At 43.5% G+C, this 19,387-nt stretch overlaps 1 protein-coding gene across 2 annotated transcripts in view; it reads left to right on the plus strand.

Annotated features, from left to right (window-relative positions):
* PLEKHG7 (pleckstrin homology and RhoGEF domain containing G7) overlaps window positions 1-18,903 on the plus strand; it is an 82,429-nt gene extending 63,526 nt beyond the window's left edge. For both annotated transcript variants that reach the window (XM_073651651.1, XM_073651652.1), the window contains 6 exons: window positions 5,417-5,532; window positions 8,825-8,918; window positions 9,007-9,086; window positions 9,596-9,749; window positions 10,925-11,022; window positions 18,537-18,903. In XM_073651651.1, the coding sequence (XP_073507752.1) occupies window positions 5,417-5,532; window positions 8,825-8,918; window positions 9,007-9,086; window positions 9,596-9,749; window positions 10,925-11,022; window positions 18,537-18,644 (650 nt within the window). In that variant the 3' untranslated portion in view covers window positions 18,645-18,903. The remainder of the gene's footprint in view (window positions 1-5,416; window positions 5,533-8,824; window positions 8,919-9,006; window positions 9,087-9,595; window positions 9,750-10,924; window positions 11,023-18,536) is intronic.
* The last annotated feature ends 484 nt before the right edge of the window (window positions 18,904-19,387 follow it).

The following is a 19,387-nucleotide window of genomic DNA, read 5'->3' on the forward strand; positions in this document are numbered from 1 at the left end:
CACCCATAGAGCTGTATGGGTGCGTGCTGTCCGATATACGCTGCCAATCTCAGCATGCAGCATTTTTTTTTCTCATGACGACTCTGCATGAGAAAATAAATGCTAGTATGCACTGCTCCCTAGTATAACATTGGAGTCAGTACTATCTGATGAAACATCGTATAGTACTAGTCCGAGTTATACGCTGGCAACACGCCAGTCTGAGCGAGCCCAAAGGCTGATGGCGGTGATTATTACCACTATGCACAGCAGAAAGTCTTTTCTGGGGCTCTTACTTACTGCAGCAACTAGAACAGCGGTGCTTAGGTCAATACGGCTAACATCTTAGAGCACCCTCCTTCTACATTGTCGCACACCCGCTTTCACTTGAATAGAGCTTTACTACATTATCAGATTCAACTATAAAGAAGTAAATCGATACAGCCCCATCATTCTGCTGATGATACATGGATAGGCTCTGATAAATCCCTATATACAGTGCTGTGAAAAAGTGTTTGCCCCCTTCCTGATTTCCTATTCTTTTGCATCTTTGTCACACTTAAATGTTTCAGATCACAAAACAAATTTAAATATTAGACAAAGATAACACAAGTAACCCAAAAATGCAGTTTTTAAATGAAGGTCTTTATTATTAAGGGAAAAAGAAATCCAAACATACATAAAAAGGTGATTGCACCCCCTCTTAAAACATAAATGAACTGTGGTTTATCACATCTTTAGGAAGCGGAGTTCAATTTCCCTAGCCACACACAGGCCTGATTACTGCCACACCTGTTCTCAATCAAGAAATCACTTAAATAGGACCTGCCTGACAAAGTGAAGTAGACCAAAAGATCCTCCAAAACTAGACATCATCTTGCGATCCAAAGAAATTCAGGAACAAATGAGAAAAAGTAATTGAGATCTATCAGTCTGGAAAAGATTATAAAGCCATTTCTAAAGCTTTAGGACTCCAGTAAACCACAGTGAGAGCCATTATCCACAAATGGCGAAAACATGGAACAGTGGTGAACCTTTCCAGGAGTGGCCAGTCGACCAAAATTACCCCAAGAGCGCAGCGACGACTCATCTAAGAGGTTACAAAAGACCCCACAACAACATCCAAAGAACTGCAGGCATCATTTATATCAGTTAAAGGTCAGTGTTCATGACTCCACCATAACAAAGAGAGTGGGCAAAAATGGCATGCATGGCAGAATTCCAAGACGAAAACCACTGCTGAGCAGTTTTGCCAGAAAACATCTTGGTGATCGCCAAGACTTTTGGGAGTTGTACTTTTTGTAAGATACATGTCCCATTACATCTGGCGTAGAAGTAACACAGCATTTCAGAAAAGGAACATCATACCAACAGTAAATATATGGTGGTGGTAGTGTGATGGTCTTTGGCAGTTTTGCTGCTTCAGGACCTGGAAGACTTGCTGTGGTAAATGGAACCATGAATTCTGCTGTCTACCAAAAAATCCTGAAGGAGAATGTCTGGCCATTTGTTCATGACCTCAAGCTGAAGTGCACTTGGGTTATACAGCAGGACAATGATCCAAAACAGACCAGCAAGTCCACCTCTGAATGGCTTAAGGAAAACAAAATTAAGACTTTGGAGTGGCCTACTCAACGTCCTGACCTTAATCCGATTGAGATGCTGTGGCATGACCTTAAAAAGGCGGTTATTGGATTGAAAACCCTCCAATGTGGCTGAATTATAACAATTTTGCAAAGATGAGTGGGCCAAAATTCCTCCAGAGCGTTGTAAAAGGTTCCTTGCCAGTTATCACAAGCGATTGATTGCAGTTGTTGCTGCTAAGGGTGGCCCAACCAGTTATTAGGTTAAGGGGGCAATCACTGTTTCACACAGGTTGCAGGTTTGGATTTATTTTTCCCTTAATAATAAAGGCCTTCATATAAAAACTGCATTTTGTGGTTACTTGTGTTATCTTTGTCTAATATTTCAATTTGTTTTGTGATCTGAAACATATAAGTGTGACAAACACGCAAAAGAATAAGAAATCAGGAAGGGGGCAAACACTTTTTCACACCACTGTATATATTCTTCTGCCTGGTTGTAGTGGATACCGCTGCAGGGTGACAATTGTTTTGAGACTAGATTAGTCTCTTCCATTAAATATGATCCACAATACCTGGAATCTGACAATGAAACAGAGTATTTTTTAATTTTAAATTGAAATTTTCTTCAAAATTTTGGCATAAAGTTCCCTTCCAGGGTACAGGAAGAATAATGGTATGAATAAGATGTATACAGGTACTTAAAGGTAATCTGTTAACAGGTCTTTGCTTTTTAATCTGAGAGCAGCATAATGTAGGGGCAAAAGTCTGATTCCAGGGACTTGTCACGTGCTCAGCAGCTTGCTGTAGTTTCAATACAATCAGTGTTTTATCAGCAGGACATTATCACTGCAGGACTAGGTGTCGCATGCCAGACAGTCCAGCTAATCAGTATAACTCCGCCCACCACTGATTGGCAGCTTATTGAAAATGCAGGATGTATACAGGAAGCTGCCAATCATGGATGTGGGTGGAGTTATAAACAGCATAGCGTTCATATCACTGCTACAGCTGTGGGGTGGGGAACCAGCTGTCAGACACAAGCGAGACTCCTTATGATGAAGATAAATACGGTTTATTACCATGTTTTCCTTCTCAATTTTTGTATACACAACACTGAACCAGCACTTGTGTATATACGGTAGATTAGGAAACACTGACTACACTAGTTCCTTTGGACCCAGTGACCATGGGCTCAGTGAGTGCAGGTAGGAAAAAGGAGACAGAAGGCTATATTTCCCCTGTAGCTGGGGCTAATATACCAACACCAGTTGAAGGGGAAATCAACAATAAAAATAAGGTATTAACATGTAAATACGCCCATCAAGGTCCAGTGGAGGGAACAGTGTGTGAAATAAATAAAAAGAAACTAAATAAATTAAGAAAAAAATTGCAAGTCTGAATCGCTGTTTCTACTCCCGCCCCTGTTGAAAAAAGAAACATGTAATATAAACATAATCATTTTTATAAAAAGGGAATGCAATTTAAAATGTTTTAAGTGGTCCTTTGTGGCTGTAAAAAATAAGAAGAAAATGTGAAAAAATAGACAAGTATTTTTGTTTTTCTATACATTTTTCCCCAACATTTAAATATCCAAATGAAAAAAAAATTACGCTGTTTAAAACAACATGTTCGATAAAACCCGAAATTGTGCCTGGTCAGGAATAGTTTAAAGTGTCCCGATCCTCAACTAATTAGAGTGAATCTGTAATAGTATTTCACAATAAAAACTGCATACATTATGACATAAATCTCAAACCTGATGAGGCTGTTGTGTTTACTTTGAAGCTACATGTCAGAATGGTTGAATATTTGTTATTTCTAGAGTTAGACTCATAAAATGCTCATTTGAGTATCCGGATTATATAGTCATTGTTACATGGATTTTCAAAGTAAATACACCAGTCTTATCAGGTATTAGACATCTGTTCATAATTAATGCAGTTTGTATCATGAAGTCTGGTGATAGATCTGCTTTAACATAAATTTCAATATTGCTCATGACAGAGGTAAATAATATCTGAATGATTCATTTGCAATTATTTGTTCTATTGTATAATAACGTGCTCTTAATAGGTAAACCCTTCCTGGGAAGGTTATGGAGTATTCATACCAGTTTAAAAAAAAAAAATCAGCACAAACCAGTATCTCAGGTCTGTGATGTGCCAGGGGCAAAGTGTCTGGCAGTGTTATTTACCCATGTGATAATGACAGACGCCCTCACAGATGGAGCATGTGCTTAGTCATCATAACCCCTCATGTAAATCGGGAAACAATAGAAAATAATGACTTTAATAAAAGCAGAAAAGAAGCATAAAATAGTGGAACAGACCAGCACTAAAACTACCTTAGGACACAATGCACTTTTCTTTTTAGAAGGAAGTAATATAGTGTAGCCCATAGGAATAGGGAGATGGACATACAGTACTGCCCACGTTTCTTCCTGAAGAAACAAGTTTAATGTTATGTGGTGTAGTGTGAAATGTGATGTATGATGTGAATTATAATGTGCCAAAAAGGTGTTTGTAATATTGATTGTGTGTGAAGTTTGACAGTAGGGATAGTGAGAGTTAATATTTGAGACTAGTCCAGAGTGGCAAGGGCTAAGTTGAAGGGAAAGTGACAATTTCCTATTAGAAAGTCTGATAGGGCCTGGAGTGCATAGAAAGAGGACCTAAGATCCATTGTGAGCAGTGTCGCATTCTGGGGTGTCCCTAAAGTGAGAGGAGACCAAAAGAAAGAGATAGCGAGATCCGGAGCAGAAGTGACAGAGAGACGGAGTGATGAATCGAAGACTGACAGAGGATGCCTAATAGTAAGGCCCAGAGCTTATAACTCCAAGAGGTAACGGGCCTAAACAGGACTGAGTACGTGAAACAAATAGATTGTATCAGGCGGGAGTTCCAGAGCATCAGCATCAGAGAAGATAAGTACCGACCATACTGGCACCCTAAGTGGAGAGAAAACATGGAACCGCGGGGCAAGGAAAGGACTCTTGCTAAGCAGAACTGTAAAGTTGAGCTGGATTGTGGTGAAGTAGTGAGAAACAGTGGAGACAGAGAACAAGTAGAGAGAGTAAAGAGGAAAGGTAAAAATAGAGCAAACGAAGGAAGGAAACTGCGTGGAAAATGCTTCGAGTTGTAAAGGAAACGTTCATAAGACTTTGTACCCGCTATTTCTTGTGTATAATCCCTACCAAGTTCCCATTAAGTAAAAAGTTAATTTTTAAATAGTGGTCTCCCTCATTGAAATGTGAAACATCTGGTCCTGGCAAGCCAGCAATATCAGTTACATGCGGCCTGCACAGGCGTAGCACCCTCACAGCACAAGTGCACACAACCAGTCTGGACCTCCACTTTCATGTAACGTCCAGGGGCATAAGAGACGAGTACCTCACCCACAGCTACCGTCCTGCGCCACGTTACATATCCTCACCAGTTCTGGAAAGTATCATGAATTGTCATTTCTCTCATGGTGTATAAAGAATTCCTTCTGTACAGAACAGTGGTAAAGCGCTTTTAGCTCTACATTACTCTAACATATGCCAGGAGGAGTATACTGTATATCTCTTTAATGGATTTTGATATAATATGTAGCATAAATTGCACATAGCGTATGACTGCAAATCTATGAAGGACAAGTCATTTTATATGTGTGTTGTAAATGTATCAGAGATGGTTAGGAGCCGCACTTTACACCACATGCAGTGTCCCAACCAATCTGATGGGCAAGCCACCGAAATATTAGTAGCTGGCATAATGCAATGATTTAATATCGCATTATATCTGGTTGAATAGTTTTGAAATGATCATTTTACTTAATGATTGTAATTTGGAGTTGTCTTTAATCTTTAGGAGATCTTGAAGGGAGAGTGAAATGGCTGGATAAATCTCAGAAATTCAGGCAGCTTCAAGATGTAATTGTGTGGCCTTGTCTATGGGAGAGAGATAAAAGATTCTTCATCCCAGAGGTAGGTTAATGTTTTAACGGGGTGGTCAGGTTTAGAAAAAAATATTAACAAATACCCTTTTAAAGGGAATCTGTCAGCAGGTTTTTGCTATGTAATCTGAGAGCATCATAATGTAGGATCAGAGACATTGATTACAGTGATGTGTCACTTACTGGGCTGTGTTTTGCAGTTTCAATACAATCAGTGTTTTATCAGCAGGAGATTAGCAGCACAGGACAACTGGTCTTATTACTCCTAGTCTATCCACATCCCCACTACTGATTAGCAGCTCTCTGTCGCTATACAATGTACACAAAAAGCTGCTAATCAGGGGTGTAGGTGGGGTCATGCACAGCGCAACATCTCAGCTCTGCTAGAACTGCAGCAGAGAAAACTGACTCTATTGTCACTAATCTACTCAGTAAACTAAGTGATACATCACTGGAATTGGAATCAGGGTCTATGTCCCTAACTCATGCTGCTGTTAGATTACATAACAAAACCTGCTGACCAATTCCCTTAGTGTTTTCCCTGCTTTACTAGTGCAGATTCCCCTTAAAGGGGTTGTCCTCTACTCTACCCTTTCTCATTCTTTATGTCCCCCCCATAAAATAACATCTACTGTATTTTTCGGACTATAAGACGCACCGGACTATAAGACGCACCTAGGTTTTAGAGGAGGAAAATAAAAATAAAATGTAAGCAAAAAATGTGTTCATGATGCACTTTTAAGGGGGAGGGGGTCTTCTGCTGACACTGGTATAGGGGTAATATCCCCCAATTCTGACAATATCCCCTATCCTGGTATATAAGCCCCCCCCTTCCTTTTATACGTGGTCCTCATTCCCATCCTGGTATGCCTGGCATCCCTCCATCCTGGTATGCATGGAACCCCTCCATCCTGGTAGGCATGGCACCCCTCATCCTTATCCTGGTATGTATGGCACCCCTCATCCCTATCCTAGTATGCATGGCACCCCTCATCCCTGTCCTGGTATGCATGGCACCCCTAATCCCTATCCTGGTATGCATGGCACTCCTAATCCCTATCCTGGTACGCATGGTACAGCAATCCCGATCCTGGTATGCATGGTACAGCAATCCCGATCCTGGTATGCATGGCACAGCAATCCCCATCCTGGTATGCATGGCACCCCTCATCCCTATCCTGATATGCATGGCACCCCTCATCCCTGTCCTAGTATGCATGGCCCCCTCATTCCTGTCCTGGTATGCATGGCACCCCTCATCCTTATCCTGGTATGCATGGCACCCCTCATCCTTATCCTGATATGCATGGCACCCCTCATCCCTAATCTTATATGCATGGCACCCCTCATCCCTGTCCTGGTATGCATGGCCCCCTCATCCCTGTCCTGGTATGCATGGCACCCCTCATCCCTGTCCTGGTATGCATGGCCCCCTCATCCCTGTCCTGGTATGCATGGCACCCCTCATCCTTATCCTGATATGCATGGCACCCCTCATCCTTATCCTAGTATGCATGGTCCCCCTAATCCCCATCAGGCTGCACATAAAAAAAATAAACACTCATACTCACCTTTCTTCTCTCTCCTCCATCGCTGCATCCAGTCTGCCCACACTGATCTCTCCATGTGAGTCACGCATGACGTCACTGCCATGCGCGGCTCACATGGAAAGATCTGCTGCTGGAAGTCACTGCTCCCCACGCCGGGACTGTGTGCGCGGGGAGCAGTGACTTCATGCTGCTTAATAGCCGGCACACAGCGTAGCCGCAACGCGGCTCCTGCTGCTGCCGGGCGATCGCGTGTGCCCGCTTATTAAAGGGCATGAATATTCACCCCTCTCCACTTTCATGGGCTGGAGAGAGGCTGAATATTCATGCCCTTTAACAACGGGCACAGGCAATTCCGGCAGCAGCAGGAGCCGCACTGCTGATACACTGTGTGCTGCTATTAAGGAGCATGAATATTTAGTGCTCCCCATGCCCCATGGGCGTGAGGAGCAGTAAATATTCATTTTCTTTAGCAGCGGGGACAGTGTAGGCTGCAGCGAGGGCTGCTGCTTCCTGTGCCCTGCTCCTCCACCGCTACCACTCCCCCCCACCCCACATATATATATATATATATATATACACACCCCCCAACATTCAGACTATAAGATGCACCCCCCATTTTCCCCCAAAATTTTGGAGGAAAAAGGTGCGTCTTACAGTCCGAAAAATACGGTAAACTTACCTTCAGTGCCAACGTCGTTCCAGCGGTATCGGCACTGGCTATCCCGGGGCTCATGTGACTTTGTTATGTCATGCGATCCCTGTTGCCAAAAAGTGCTGACTTCACTCACATCTTCTATGGATGTAATTGACATTCAGAGGAAGTGAGAGCTGTGGCTGCTCTCTCGCTTCTTCCCGATGTCTTATTTGTTCGAAGGACGGGAGGGTGAAGCCAGCACTGTTTGGCCGAAGTAAACATGTGACATAGCAATGTCACGTGAGCCCTGAGTGAGCCAGTGTCAACACTCCTGAAATGATGCCAGCACCTGAGGTGAGTATACAGTGGTATGAAAAAGTGTTTTCCTTCTTACTGATTTCTTGTTCTTTTGCATGTGTGTCACACTTAAATGTTTCAGATCACAAAACAAATTTACATATTAGACAAAGATAACAGAAGTAAACACAAAATGCATTTTTTTAAATGAAGCTATTTATTATTAAAGGAAAAAGAAATCCAAACCTACAGGGCGCTGTGTGAAAAAGTGATTGCCCCCCCCCCCTTAAAATATAAATTAACTGTGGTTTATCACATCTTTGGGAAGCTGAGTTCAACTTCCCTAGCCACACACAGGCCTCATTACTGCCACACCTGTTCTCAATCAAGATACATTACAAAGTTTATAATATTCACTTGTACTATTGATTTATTCAAAGTTTGTTGAAATTACAAATGTCCATTTTAAGATTAATGAGTGGGTAGCTCATCTTGGTATTCAGTCAGAGCTGTGCTAGGTGTTTTTAAGTCAACTGGACACAGGCATACATTGAGGCTGCAGAGCTTGTAGACCCATGGCCAGTCTTGTGCATTACGGTTCGTGCTTGGATAGAGTGTCACTGATGTCTGCATGAGGGAAAGAGGAACTATTGTTGGAAGATGAGGAAGCTGCTCCATTCCCCTAATATGATATAGTTCAAAGCTTCATGTTTTCATTTCTATGTTCACTTCCGGTCATAGCCATACTACATGTCCTGGTATACCACAGCTGTTGGACATTTCTGCCTTATCTACACCTAGTATTATATTGTACCAGAATTCTGTTTTTATATGTTACTTAGGGCCTGAAGCACTACTTTAAAGACACCAATGTAGAGACCATGCTGTCGTCACCCAACAGACACCTCCTCTATGAGGGAAGACTTACGCTCTCAGGTCTGTATTCTGGTGCATTGTACTCTACATAATGACATCATGTTAATTGGGTTTTTAACATTAGTACTTTTGTTTCTCTTCTTCCCAGAGAGCACACGTCTTCTGGATGTATATCTGCTTCTTTTTGATGACTTTTTGCTGATCACAAAAATTAAAAGAAACAAACGAGTATGTGAGATAAACTACTGCAGTAATCAACCTGATTTTTCATGGGTTATATAAATTATCATTATAGTGTTTCCCTTGTGATTGTCCAGCCTTAAGATGCAAGTCTGCAGTCACTCTATGTGACTGCAGACTTGTGAATAATCACATTGCACGTACTGTGCGCTGTGAGGATTCTCCTTCATCGGGAACGGAAGGCATGTGATGGCAAGTATGTGATTTGCATACATATTTTCATGTGCCGACTAGATGAGTAAGCACTCACTCAATGCAAGTGTATTGAGTGAGGCCGGACACAGTCTAGTCTGAATGTGGCCGGGAGTATGCAAACTGCATAATTACGTTCACTTAACCGCCTGCTCTCTGCACCAGAGGATCCTCACAGCGCACAGTACGCGCAATGTGAGGATTTAAAAGTCTGCAATCATATAGTGACTGCAGACTTGCCGCTTAAGGCCTGACAACCCTTTTAATACAAAACACTTACGGAATCATAAAAATTTGTCTTACAGAAATCATCAAATCTAGACGTTAGTACTATGTATCCATCTTTACACCCAGAGCTGCAGGCCATTATAAAAGATGGAGGTTATTGTAAGGTCCTGGACCAGCCAATTCCACTCGACAGGTTGACCATTAAAGGCATTGATCTTTTCCATGTGACAGGTAATATAAATTTAAATGTTTCCATAATTCCTCTATCAAGTTCCAAAATGACAAAGTTAAACTAATGATTAGTAAACTTTAGTTTGTATATTAGAAATAACATTTTTTAGAACTTCCCTGATATTACTATGTAGAATGTTCTCTTTCAAAAAAAGGAATGATTCATATAAAGGGGGAAAGCAGCTGCCAGGAATAGAAATCGCAGTTGGTTGTTTTACTGGTACTATCAGTAAAACCCAGGCTCAGGTTACAGGTGCTTTATTATGTTAGTGAACAGGCTATTATAATGTACTGACAGCCATTCATCTACACAATACTGGCACTGTAAATTGCAAGTTATTGTGCCGCTGGCACCAGAAAAGCATCCATAGGTTCTCTTTATCCCTTTCTAATAGAGGAAGCTGTGCTTACAAAAGGGAGTGATGCTAGATATACTGTAGGGAATTGTTAATAATGTAGTTCCTTTAAAAAAACATTTACTTTTTCTTGTGTTAGTTTCTTACAAATTAGGCACTGGCATCAAATAACAAGCAGGACTTTGTCTTGCCTATAATTGTGCAAGTTGACGTGTATAAAAGCACCCAAATTAGGAGCCCGCACTGTACCTCTTTGTGCCTCTCATTTTTCTCAGATCCTATGAGAAAAATGGAGGTTTACACCATTGCATACCTTCTCTGGGGGGACTATGGCTCAGTAGGGTGAACCATGGCGGCTTGGTGCCTCAATTAACAGGTCCACAGACGAGGCACTGGCAAGTGCATGAACCGTGACGCTGGCCATACATAATAGATGTATAGCTTCCAAAACCATTCATTTTGGCAAAACAAACTGATTATCAAATGTCAATGGGAGATTCCTGATTCTACCATGAGTTTAGGCTTTAGGGGAGATAAGCATAAGGCAGCTGGATTTCAACTGCTCCATCCTTGTGTTCTTAGGGAGATAAGTCACCAGAAGTATCACACAGCAGCCTACTACCCTCTTCCTATAGAGAACATATGCATGTTATGCCAAGCCAATTGTGAATATGAATGGGGGAGGTTGGGAGAGAGCTATCTAATGTGTATGGTCAACCTTAGACTTAATCTATAATACATTATAATACTATAATACATAATTTCACAATTTACTTGCCAATTATGAATTCATCCCTTGTCTCATGTCTTCCTGAGCAGTATATGGAATGAAGCATGCGATTCTGATCCAGCATGAGAATCGATATCAGCAGTGTATTGCTGCCTTCATTTTACAAGCAAATACTGAATCTGCTAAGGTTGGTTTCATGTCTCTTAAAATATGGAAGATAGAGTGTACTTTTTTGGCCAAAAAAAAACCACATCACTGTAAGGCCTCATTCAGATGTCTGATTTTCATGTGAAAGTGCTATCTGTGGTTTCCACAGATAGTCTATCACAGGTAGAGATGAGCGGTGTTCGACTAGAACTGTTCGCCAATCTCAAATTCGAGCTGTTTTGGGCGGTGTTCGAGTTGTTCGACGAACCCGAACGATTTGCAAAAAATTCGGCTGTTCGAGGTTATGTTCGATAACTGTTCGTGCACCAAAAGCTTGTCCTGCATGTCTGGCGCTATTTAGAGCACCAATCATGCAGGGATTGTCTGCCACTCACTGTAATGCCACAGCCATGGTGGTTGTGGCATTACAGTGATTGCCCAAATCGATGGGAACAGTGCCAACAGTGAAACATGAAAAGCCGGCAATTCAGCAGCGGCATACACCGGTACCCGACAATTTAGAACCGAAAGAATAGAGCTTCACACATAGATTAGATAGATAGAAACATGTCAGCCACATATATAAGAAGTACAGTGACAGTGTTGCTTACTGTACTTGTCATTTAGTGTAAAGGATTTATTAAAAAAAATAATAGTGTTTTCATGCACTGTCTCTTTAAAAAAGCCGGCCGGCAATTCAGCATCTGTACCCGACAATTTATAACAGAAAGAATAGAGCATCACACATAGATTAGATAGATAGAAACATGTCAGTCACATATATAAGAAGTACAGTGACAGTGTTGCTTACTGTACTTGTCATTTAGTGTAAAGGATTTATTAAAAAAAATATTAGTGTTTTCATGCACTGTCTCTTTAAAAAAGCCGGCCGGCATTTCAGCATCTGTACCCGACAATTTATAACAGAAAGAATAGAGCATCACACATAGATTAGATAGATAGAAACATGTCAGTCACATATATAAGAAGTACAGTGACAGTGTTGCTTACTGTACTTGTCATTTAGTGTAAAGGATTTATTAAAAAAAATATTAGTGTTTTCATGCACTGTCTCTTTAAAAAAGCCGGCCGGCATTTCAGCATCTGTACCCGACAATTTAGAATAGAAGGAATAGAGCATCACACATAGATTAGATAGATAGAAACATGTCAGTCACATATATAAGAAGTACAGTGATAGTGTTGATTACTGTACTTGTCATTTAGTGTTAAAATAAAGGATTTATTTAAAAAAAAATTGGCGTGGGGTTCCCCGTAATTTTAGTCTCTAGCGGAGGTTAAGCAGATGGCTGGGGCAGATGTTTGAAGCCTGGGAAGGGGGTAATACCCACGGAGCTTCCCAGGCTACTAATATCAGCCCCCAGCGGAATACCTAGCCTTTACTAGCTATTAAAATGGGGGACCCCCCCAAAAAAATGACGTGGGGTCCCCCCTATTTTAATAGCTAGCAAAGGCTAGGCAGACAGCTGGGGGCTGATATTAATAGCCCAGGAAGGGTGCCATGAATATTGGCCCCCTCCCAGGCTAGAAACACCAGCCGTCAGCCGCCCCAGAAATGGCGCATCCATAGGATGCGCCAATTCTGGCACTTAGCCTCGCTCTTCCCACTGCCCTGTAGCGGTGACAGTGGGGTAATAGGGCTGGGGTTGATGTCAGCTTATAATGCCAGCTGACATCAAGCCCAGGTTAGTAATGGAGAGGCGTCTATAAGACACCCCCATTACTAACCCCATAGTCAAAGTTAAAAGAAAACACAAACACCCAGAATAAAGTCCTTTAATTGAAATAAAGACACAATCCTTTATTGTTCTAAATTAAACCATACTTACCACCACGCCCATTCCAGCTGAAGCCAACGATCTCCTGCAATAAAAGTAAAATAATAAAGCAACCTCATCCTTATCTTTCCATGGTTCCCAGGACAGCTTCAGCTCTGCTACATTGAGATGACAGGCTGGACCGCAGCAGAACGCTGCCATCCATCCTGTCATCCCGCAGACACTGAGAAGCGCAGGCATGCTTGCGCTCCTCAGTGTCTCGCTGTGACGGCATAAAGATGAGCCGACAATGAACTCAGCTCACCTCATGCACGTCACTGACAGCGTGGGAGAATTCTCCTGCACTCAGCGCTTCAGCGTGAGAATTTTCCCACGCTGTCAGTGACGTGCATGAGGTGAGCCGAGTTCATTGGACATGAATGAGCTCACCTCATGCACGTCACTGACAGCGTGGGAGAATTCTCACGCTGAAGCGCTGAGTGCAGGAGAATTCTTCCACGCTGTCAGTGACGTACATGAGGTGAGCTGAGTTCATTGGACATGACCTCGGCTCATCTGGATGCCGTCACAGCGAGACACTGAGGAGCGCAAGCATGCCTGTGCTTCTCAGTGTCTGCGGGATGACAGGCTGGATGGCAGCGTTCTGCTGCGGTCCAGCCTATCATCTCGATGTAGCAGAGCTGAAGCTGTCGTGGGAACCATGGAAAGGTAAGGATGAGATTGCTTTATTATTTTTCTTTTATTGCAGGAGATCGTTGGCTTCAGCTGGAATGGGCGTGACGGTAAGTATGGTTTAATTTAGAACAATAAAGAATTGTGTGTTTATTTCAATTAAAGGACTTTATTCTGGGTGTTGTGTTTTTTGTAAATACTTTACTAGAAATTCATGGTGGTCATGTCTAATATTGGCGTGACCCCATGAATTTCGGGCTTAGGGCCAGCTGATAATACCAAGCTGGCCCTAACCCCTTTATTACCCAGTGAGCCACCGCACCAGGGCCCTGGATGAGTTGGGTACAGTGCCAGAAGATGGCGCTTCTATGAACGCGCCATTTTCCGGGGTGGCTGCGGACTGCAATTTGCAGCGGGGGGGGGGGCCCCAGAAAGCTTGGGTCTCCCTGCGCTGCAGATTCCAGCCCCCAGCTGCCTAGTTGTACCTGGCTGGACACAAAAATAGGGCGAAGCCCCACGTATTTTTTTTTTAAATTATTTCATGAAATAATTAAGAAAAAAAGGGCTTCCCTATATTGTTGTGTCCGGCCAAGTACAAATAGGCAGCTGGTGGTTGGGGGCAGCCCGTTCCTGCCTGCTGTACCTGGCTGTACTCAAATATAGTGCGAAGCCCCACGTCAATTTTTTTAAAAATTATTTCATGAAACTAGATGGTGGCCCGATTCTAACGCATCGGGTATTCTAGAATATGTATGCTGCAGACCCGGCGCAATCAGCAGAGCGGTGTTTAAATTTGGCGCCAAAATCGCTGACTGGTCGCGGCCAGCAACCGCGACCAATCAGCAAAGCGGTGTTGAAATTTGGCGACTATATCACTGATTGGTCACGGCCGGCGGTCGCGACTATTCAGCAGAGCGGGGTTTAAATTTTGCGCCAATAATGCTGATAGGTTGTGGTCGCGACCAATCAGCAAAGCGGTGTTTAAATTTGGCGCCAATAATGGTGATTGGTCACGACCTTAACCATTCAGCAGAGCGGTGTTTAAATTTGGCGGCAGCAATGTTGATTAGTCGCGGCCGGCGGTCACGACTAATCAGCAGAGCGGGGTTTAAATTTGGCGCCAATAATGCTGATTGGTCGCGGCCGGCGATTGCGACCAATCAGCAGAGCGGTGTTTAAATTTGGCGTCAAAATCGCTGATTGGTCGCAGAAGGCAACTGTGACCAATCAGCAGAGCGGGGTTTAAATTTGGCGCCAATACTGCTGATTGGTCGCGGCCGGCAACCGTGACCAATCAGCCGAGCAGGGTTTAAATTTGGCGCCAATACTACTGATTGGTCGTGGACGGCGACCGCGATCAATCAGCAGAGCGGTGTTTAAATTTGGCGCCAATAATGCTGATTAGTCGCGGCCGGCATCCGCGACCAATTAGCAGAGCGGGGTTTAAATTTGGCGCCAATCTCGCTGATTGGTCGCGGCTGGAGTCCGCGACCAATCAGCAGAGCATTGTTTAAATTTGGCGCCAATCTCACTGATTGGACGCGTCTGGCATCCGCGACCAATCAGCAGAGCGTTGTTTAAATTTGGCGCCAAGCTCGCTGATTGGTCGCGGCCGCTATTTAAATGTGTTTAACTTTAGCGCCAAGATCACTGATTGGTCGCGTGCGGAGAGCGCGACCAATCAGCTAATCGTATTGGTGAGGACCGGGGAGCGCCGCTGCCTGGTCGGATACTTCCGTTGCGAGAAGCCGGGAGATGAGCGACTGCTCGCAGCAGAAGTATCCCGACCCGCAGCGCCGCTCCCCGGTCCTCCCTTGACACCCTAGCCGCTGATGTGCCCACAGTATCCGCATGGTGTTACAAAGATCCGGACATTTGTGTTAAAAATCGCTGATTGGTCGCGGGCGCTGCCCGCGACCAATCACCGATTTGGGCGCCAAATTTAAATATCGGCCACAACCAATCACCAATCTTGGCTCCACATTTAAACACCGCTGTGCTGATTGGTCGCCGACGCTGGGCGCGACCAATCACCGATTTTGGCGCCACATTTAAATAGCGTCCGCGACCAATCAGTACAGCAGTGTTTAAATGTGGAGCCAAGATGGGTGATTGGTCGCGGAGGATATTTAAATTTGGCGCCCAATCTGTGATTGGTCGCGGCTGATATTTAAATTTGGCGCCCAAATCGGTGATTGGTCGCGGGCAGCGCCAGCGACCAATCAGCGATTTTTAACACAAATGTCCGGACCTTTGTAACACCATGCGGATACTGTGGGGACATCAGCGGCTAGGGTGTGAAGGGAGGACCGGGGAGCGACGCTGCGGGTCGGGATACTTCTGCTGCGAGCGCCCGCTCATGTCCCGGGTTCTTGCAGCGGAAGTATCCGCACAGGCAGCGCCGCTGACATCCATGCGGCTAGGGTGTGAAGGGAGGACCGGGGAGCGGCGCTGACATCCAATTGGTCGCGGCCGCTATTTAAATGTGCGGCACAAATCGGTGATTGGTCACCGTCTTGACCGCGACCAATCACTGATCTTGCCGCCAAAGTTAAACACTACTGTGCTGATTGGTCGCGGACACTGCCCGCGACCAATCACAGATTTGTGCGCCAAATTTAAATATCAGCCGCGACCAATCACCGATCTTGGATCCACATTTAAACAACGCTGTGCTGATTGGTCGCGGCCGATATTTAAATGTGGCGCCCAAATCGGTGATTGGTCGCGGTCTTGGCGCGCGACCAATCACTGATCTTGCCGCCAAAGTTAAACACTACCGTGCTGATTGGTCGCGGACGCTGCCCGCGACCAATCACCGATTTGTGCGCCAAATTTAAATATCAGCCTCATGCACGTCACTGACAGCGTGGGAAAATTCTCCTGCACTCAGCGCTTCAGCATGAGAATTCTCCCACGCTGTCAGTGACGTACATGAGGTGAGCTGAGTTCATTGGACATGAGCTCACCTCATGCACGTCACTGACAGCGTGGGAAAATTCTCACGCTGAAGCGCTGAGTGCAGGAGAATTTTCCCACGCTGTCAGTGACGTGCATGAGGTGAGCCGAGTTCATTGTCGGCTCATCTTTATGCCGTCACAGCGAGACACTGAGGAGCGCAAGCAAGCCTGCGCTTCTCAGTGTCTGTGGGATGACAGGCTGGATGGCAGCGTTCTGCTGCGGTCCAGCCTGTCACCTCGATGTAGCAGAGCTGAAGCTGTCGTGGGAACCATGGAAAGGTAAGGATGAGGTTGCTTTATTAATTTTCTTTTATTGCAGGAGATCGTTGGCTTCAGCTGGAATGGGCGTGATGGTAAGTATGGTTTAATTTAGAACAATAAAGAATTGTGTGTTTATTTCAATTAAAGGACTTTATTCTGGGTGTTTGTGGTTTTTTTTGTAACTTTGACTATGGGGTTAGTAATGGGGGTGTCTTATAGACGCCTCTCCATTACTAACCTGGGCTTGATGTCAGCTGGCATTATAAGCTGACATCAACCCCAGCCCTATTACCCCACTGCCACGGCTACAGTGCAGTGGGAAGAGCGAGGCTAAGTGCCAGAATTGGCGCATCCTATGGATGCGCCATTTCTGGGGCGGCTGACGGCTGGTGTTTCTAGCCTGGGAGGGGGCCAATATTCATGGCACCCTTCCTGGGCTATTAATATCAGCCCCCAGCTGTCTGCCTAGCCTTTGCTAGCTATTAAAATAGGGGGGACCCGTCATTTTTTTGGGGGGGTCCCCCATTTTAATAGCTATTAAAGGCTAGGTATTCAGCTGGGGGCTGATATTAGTAGCCTGGGAAGCTCCATGAGTATTACCCCCTTCCCAGGCTTCAAACATCTGCCCCAGCCGTCTGCTTAACCTCCGCTAGAGACTAAAATTACGGGGAACCCCACGCCAATTTTTTTTTTAATAAATCCTTTATTTTAACACTAAATGACAAGTACAGTAATCAACACTGTCACTGTACTTCATATATATGTGACTGACATGTTTCTATCTATCTAATCTATGTGTGATGCTCTATCTTTCTGTTCTAAATTGTCGGGTACAGATGCTGAATTGCCGGCCGGCTTTTGTAAAGAGACGGTGCATGAAAACACTAATATTTTTTTAAATAAATCCTTTACACTAAATGACAAGTACAGTAACCAACACTATCACTGTACTTCTTATATATGTGACTGACATGTTTCTATCTATCTAATCTATGTGTGAAGCTCTATTCCTTCTTGTCTAAATTGTCGGGTACCGGTGTATGCCGCTGCTGAATTGCCGGCCGGCTTTTTTAAAGAGAGCGTCTTCTGAGCAGTTTGTCAGCTTTTGGACACCTTTGAAGGTGTTTTCTATGTGTTTTTGTTTGCCTGCCATTGGTTTTAACGGTGTTCGACGGTGTTCTAAGGTGTTCGACGAACAGTTCCTCGAACATCCCGGTGTTCGACGAACCGAACCGAACCCGAACACTACGGGGGTGGCTCAACACTAATCACAGGTACGAGTCTATGGGGCCATTCACATGACCGTGATTCTGCAAGGACAGGGCGGTCCGCGGAAAATCATGGAGACATGTCTGATTTTGATCCAAAATTGGCAATGCAAGTCTATGGGTCAATTAAACAAAAGTGTAACACACTCAAATAACATCCAAGTGCAGTACAATTTTCATTGACTGTCATATAGAAGGAGGTGGAGAAACTTTTGTTTTTTTCTGCATCTAGGAGAAAAACTGATGACACTCAGGCTACATCAAAATCTGATCAAAATAATAGGGCCGTTTTTCTCGTACGTGAGAAAACTGGACGTTAGAATGGGGCCTTATTCATAGGCTTTGTCTGGCATTGCACTTCAGCCTTATTTGAATGGAGTTGGGTTGCAGTACCAGACACAAACTATGGACATGAGGGGTGCTGTAGGGGGAAAACAGACTGATTTTTCCAATCTAAGCTGTTCTCTGGCATGAACTTATGAACCAATGACATCAAATATTGACATATAGCTTGTTGTGGTCTACAACTTATAAAAGTAGAACTTTTAAAATATGTATAAAGACTTTCTAAATCTTACTAAATGTATTTCACAGAAAATGTGGATTTCGCAAGTTGAAACTGCCATCTCTTGCTACAGTGAAGCTTATGAATCCAACAGAACATCAGTATATGGTCATCCTGTGGAGTCAACAGAAATCTAGCCTTGTATCTCTATGCAACGGATTGAGATCTAGAATTAATGTAAATGTTTTCTTTCTTGTATGTGTTTTATCTTTGCAGAATTTGTAACATATTGAAAATATTGTGTAAGCTACATTTGCACTGTTTTTAACTTTTTGATAGTGTACATATTTGTAGTCATTTTCCTAATCTACAGTGTTTTTTTAAAGATAAAATAAGATTTTGCGTGTTCAGGTCAAATAAAATTACTCATGTTAAATACAATCCTCTGCTATCAAACATGAATCGTGTACTTATTTTCCGACAGTAAGATATTTGAACTTTAGAATCATTGAAAACGCATGAAGTCATAATACAGAAAGGTAACAAATAAAGCCAGAATGTTACTCTGCATCTTCCTCTCTATAATATTCCAGCCACAGAACATTTACTATAGAAGGATAGACAAATCCACCTTAAAAGAGTTGCCCCAAGACAAACATTTATCCTCTAGCCACAATGTGCAGTCATGGTCAAAGATTTTAAGATTGGCGCAAATTTTGGTTTTTCACAAAGTTTGCTTCAGACTTTTTAGATCTTTAGTCAGATGTTTCTATAGTTACTGAAATATAATTACAGTTATGTGCAAAATAATAGCAGTCTAATATCACTAATGTGTTTCATTACTGTTTTGGGCAGAAAAGAACATACAACATGGGAAAAAATTCATAACTAGGTGCAGACGAGTAATGGGCAACCAGCAGAATCAACAGTCATGACATTC

The sequence above is a fragment of the Phyllobates terribilis genome, unplaced genomic scaffold, assembly GCF_046119375.1.
Source record: "Phyllobates terribilis strain yellow unplaced genomic scaffold, ASM4611937v1 Scaffold_11__3_contigs__length_659146591, whole genome shotgun sequence".
Lineage (NCBI taxonomy): Eukaryota > Metazoa > Chordata > Amphibia > Anura > Dendrobatidae > Phyllobates > Phyllobates terribilis.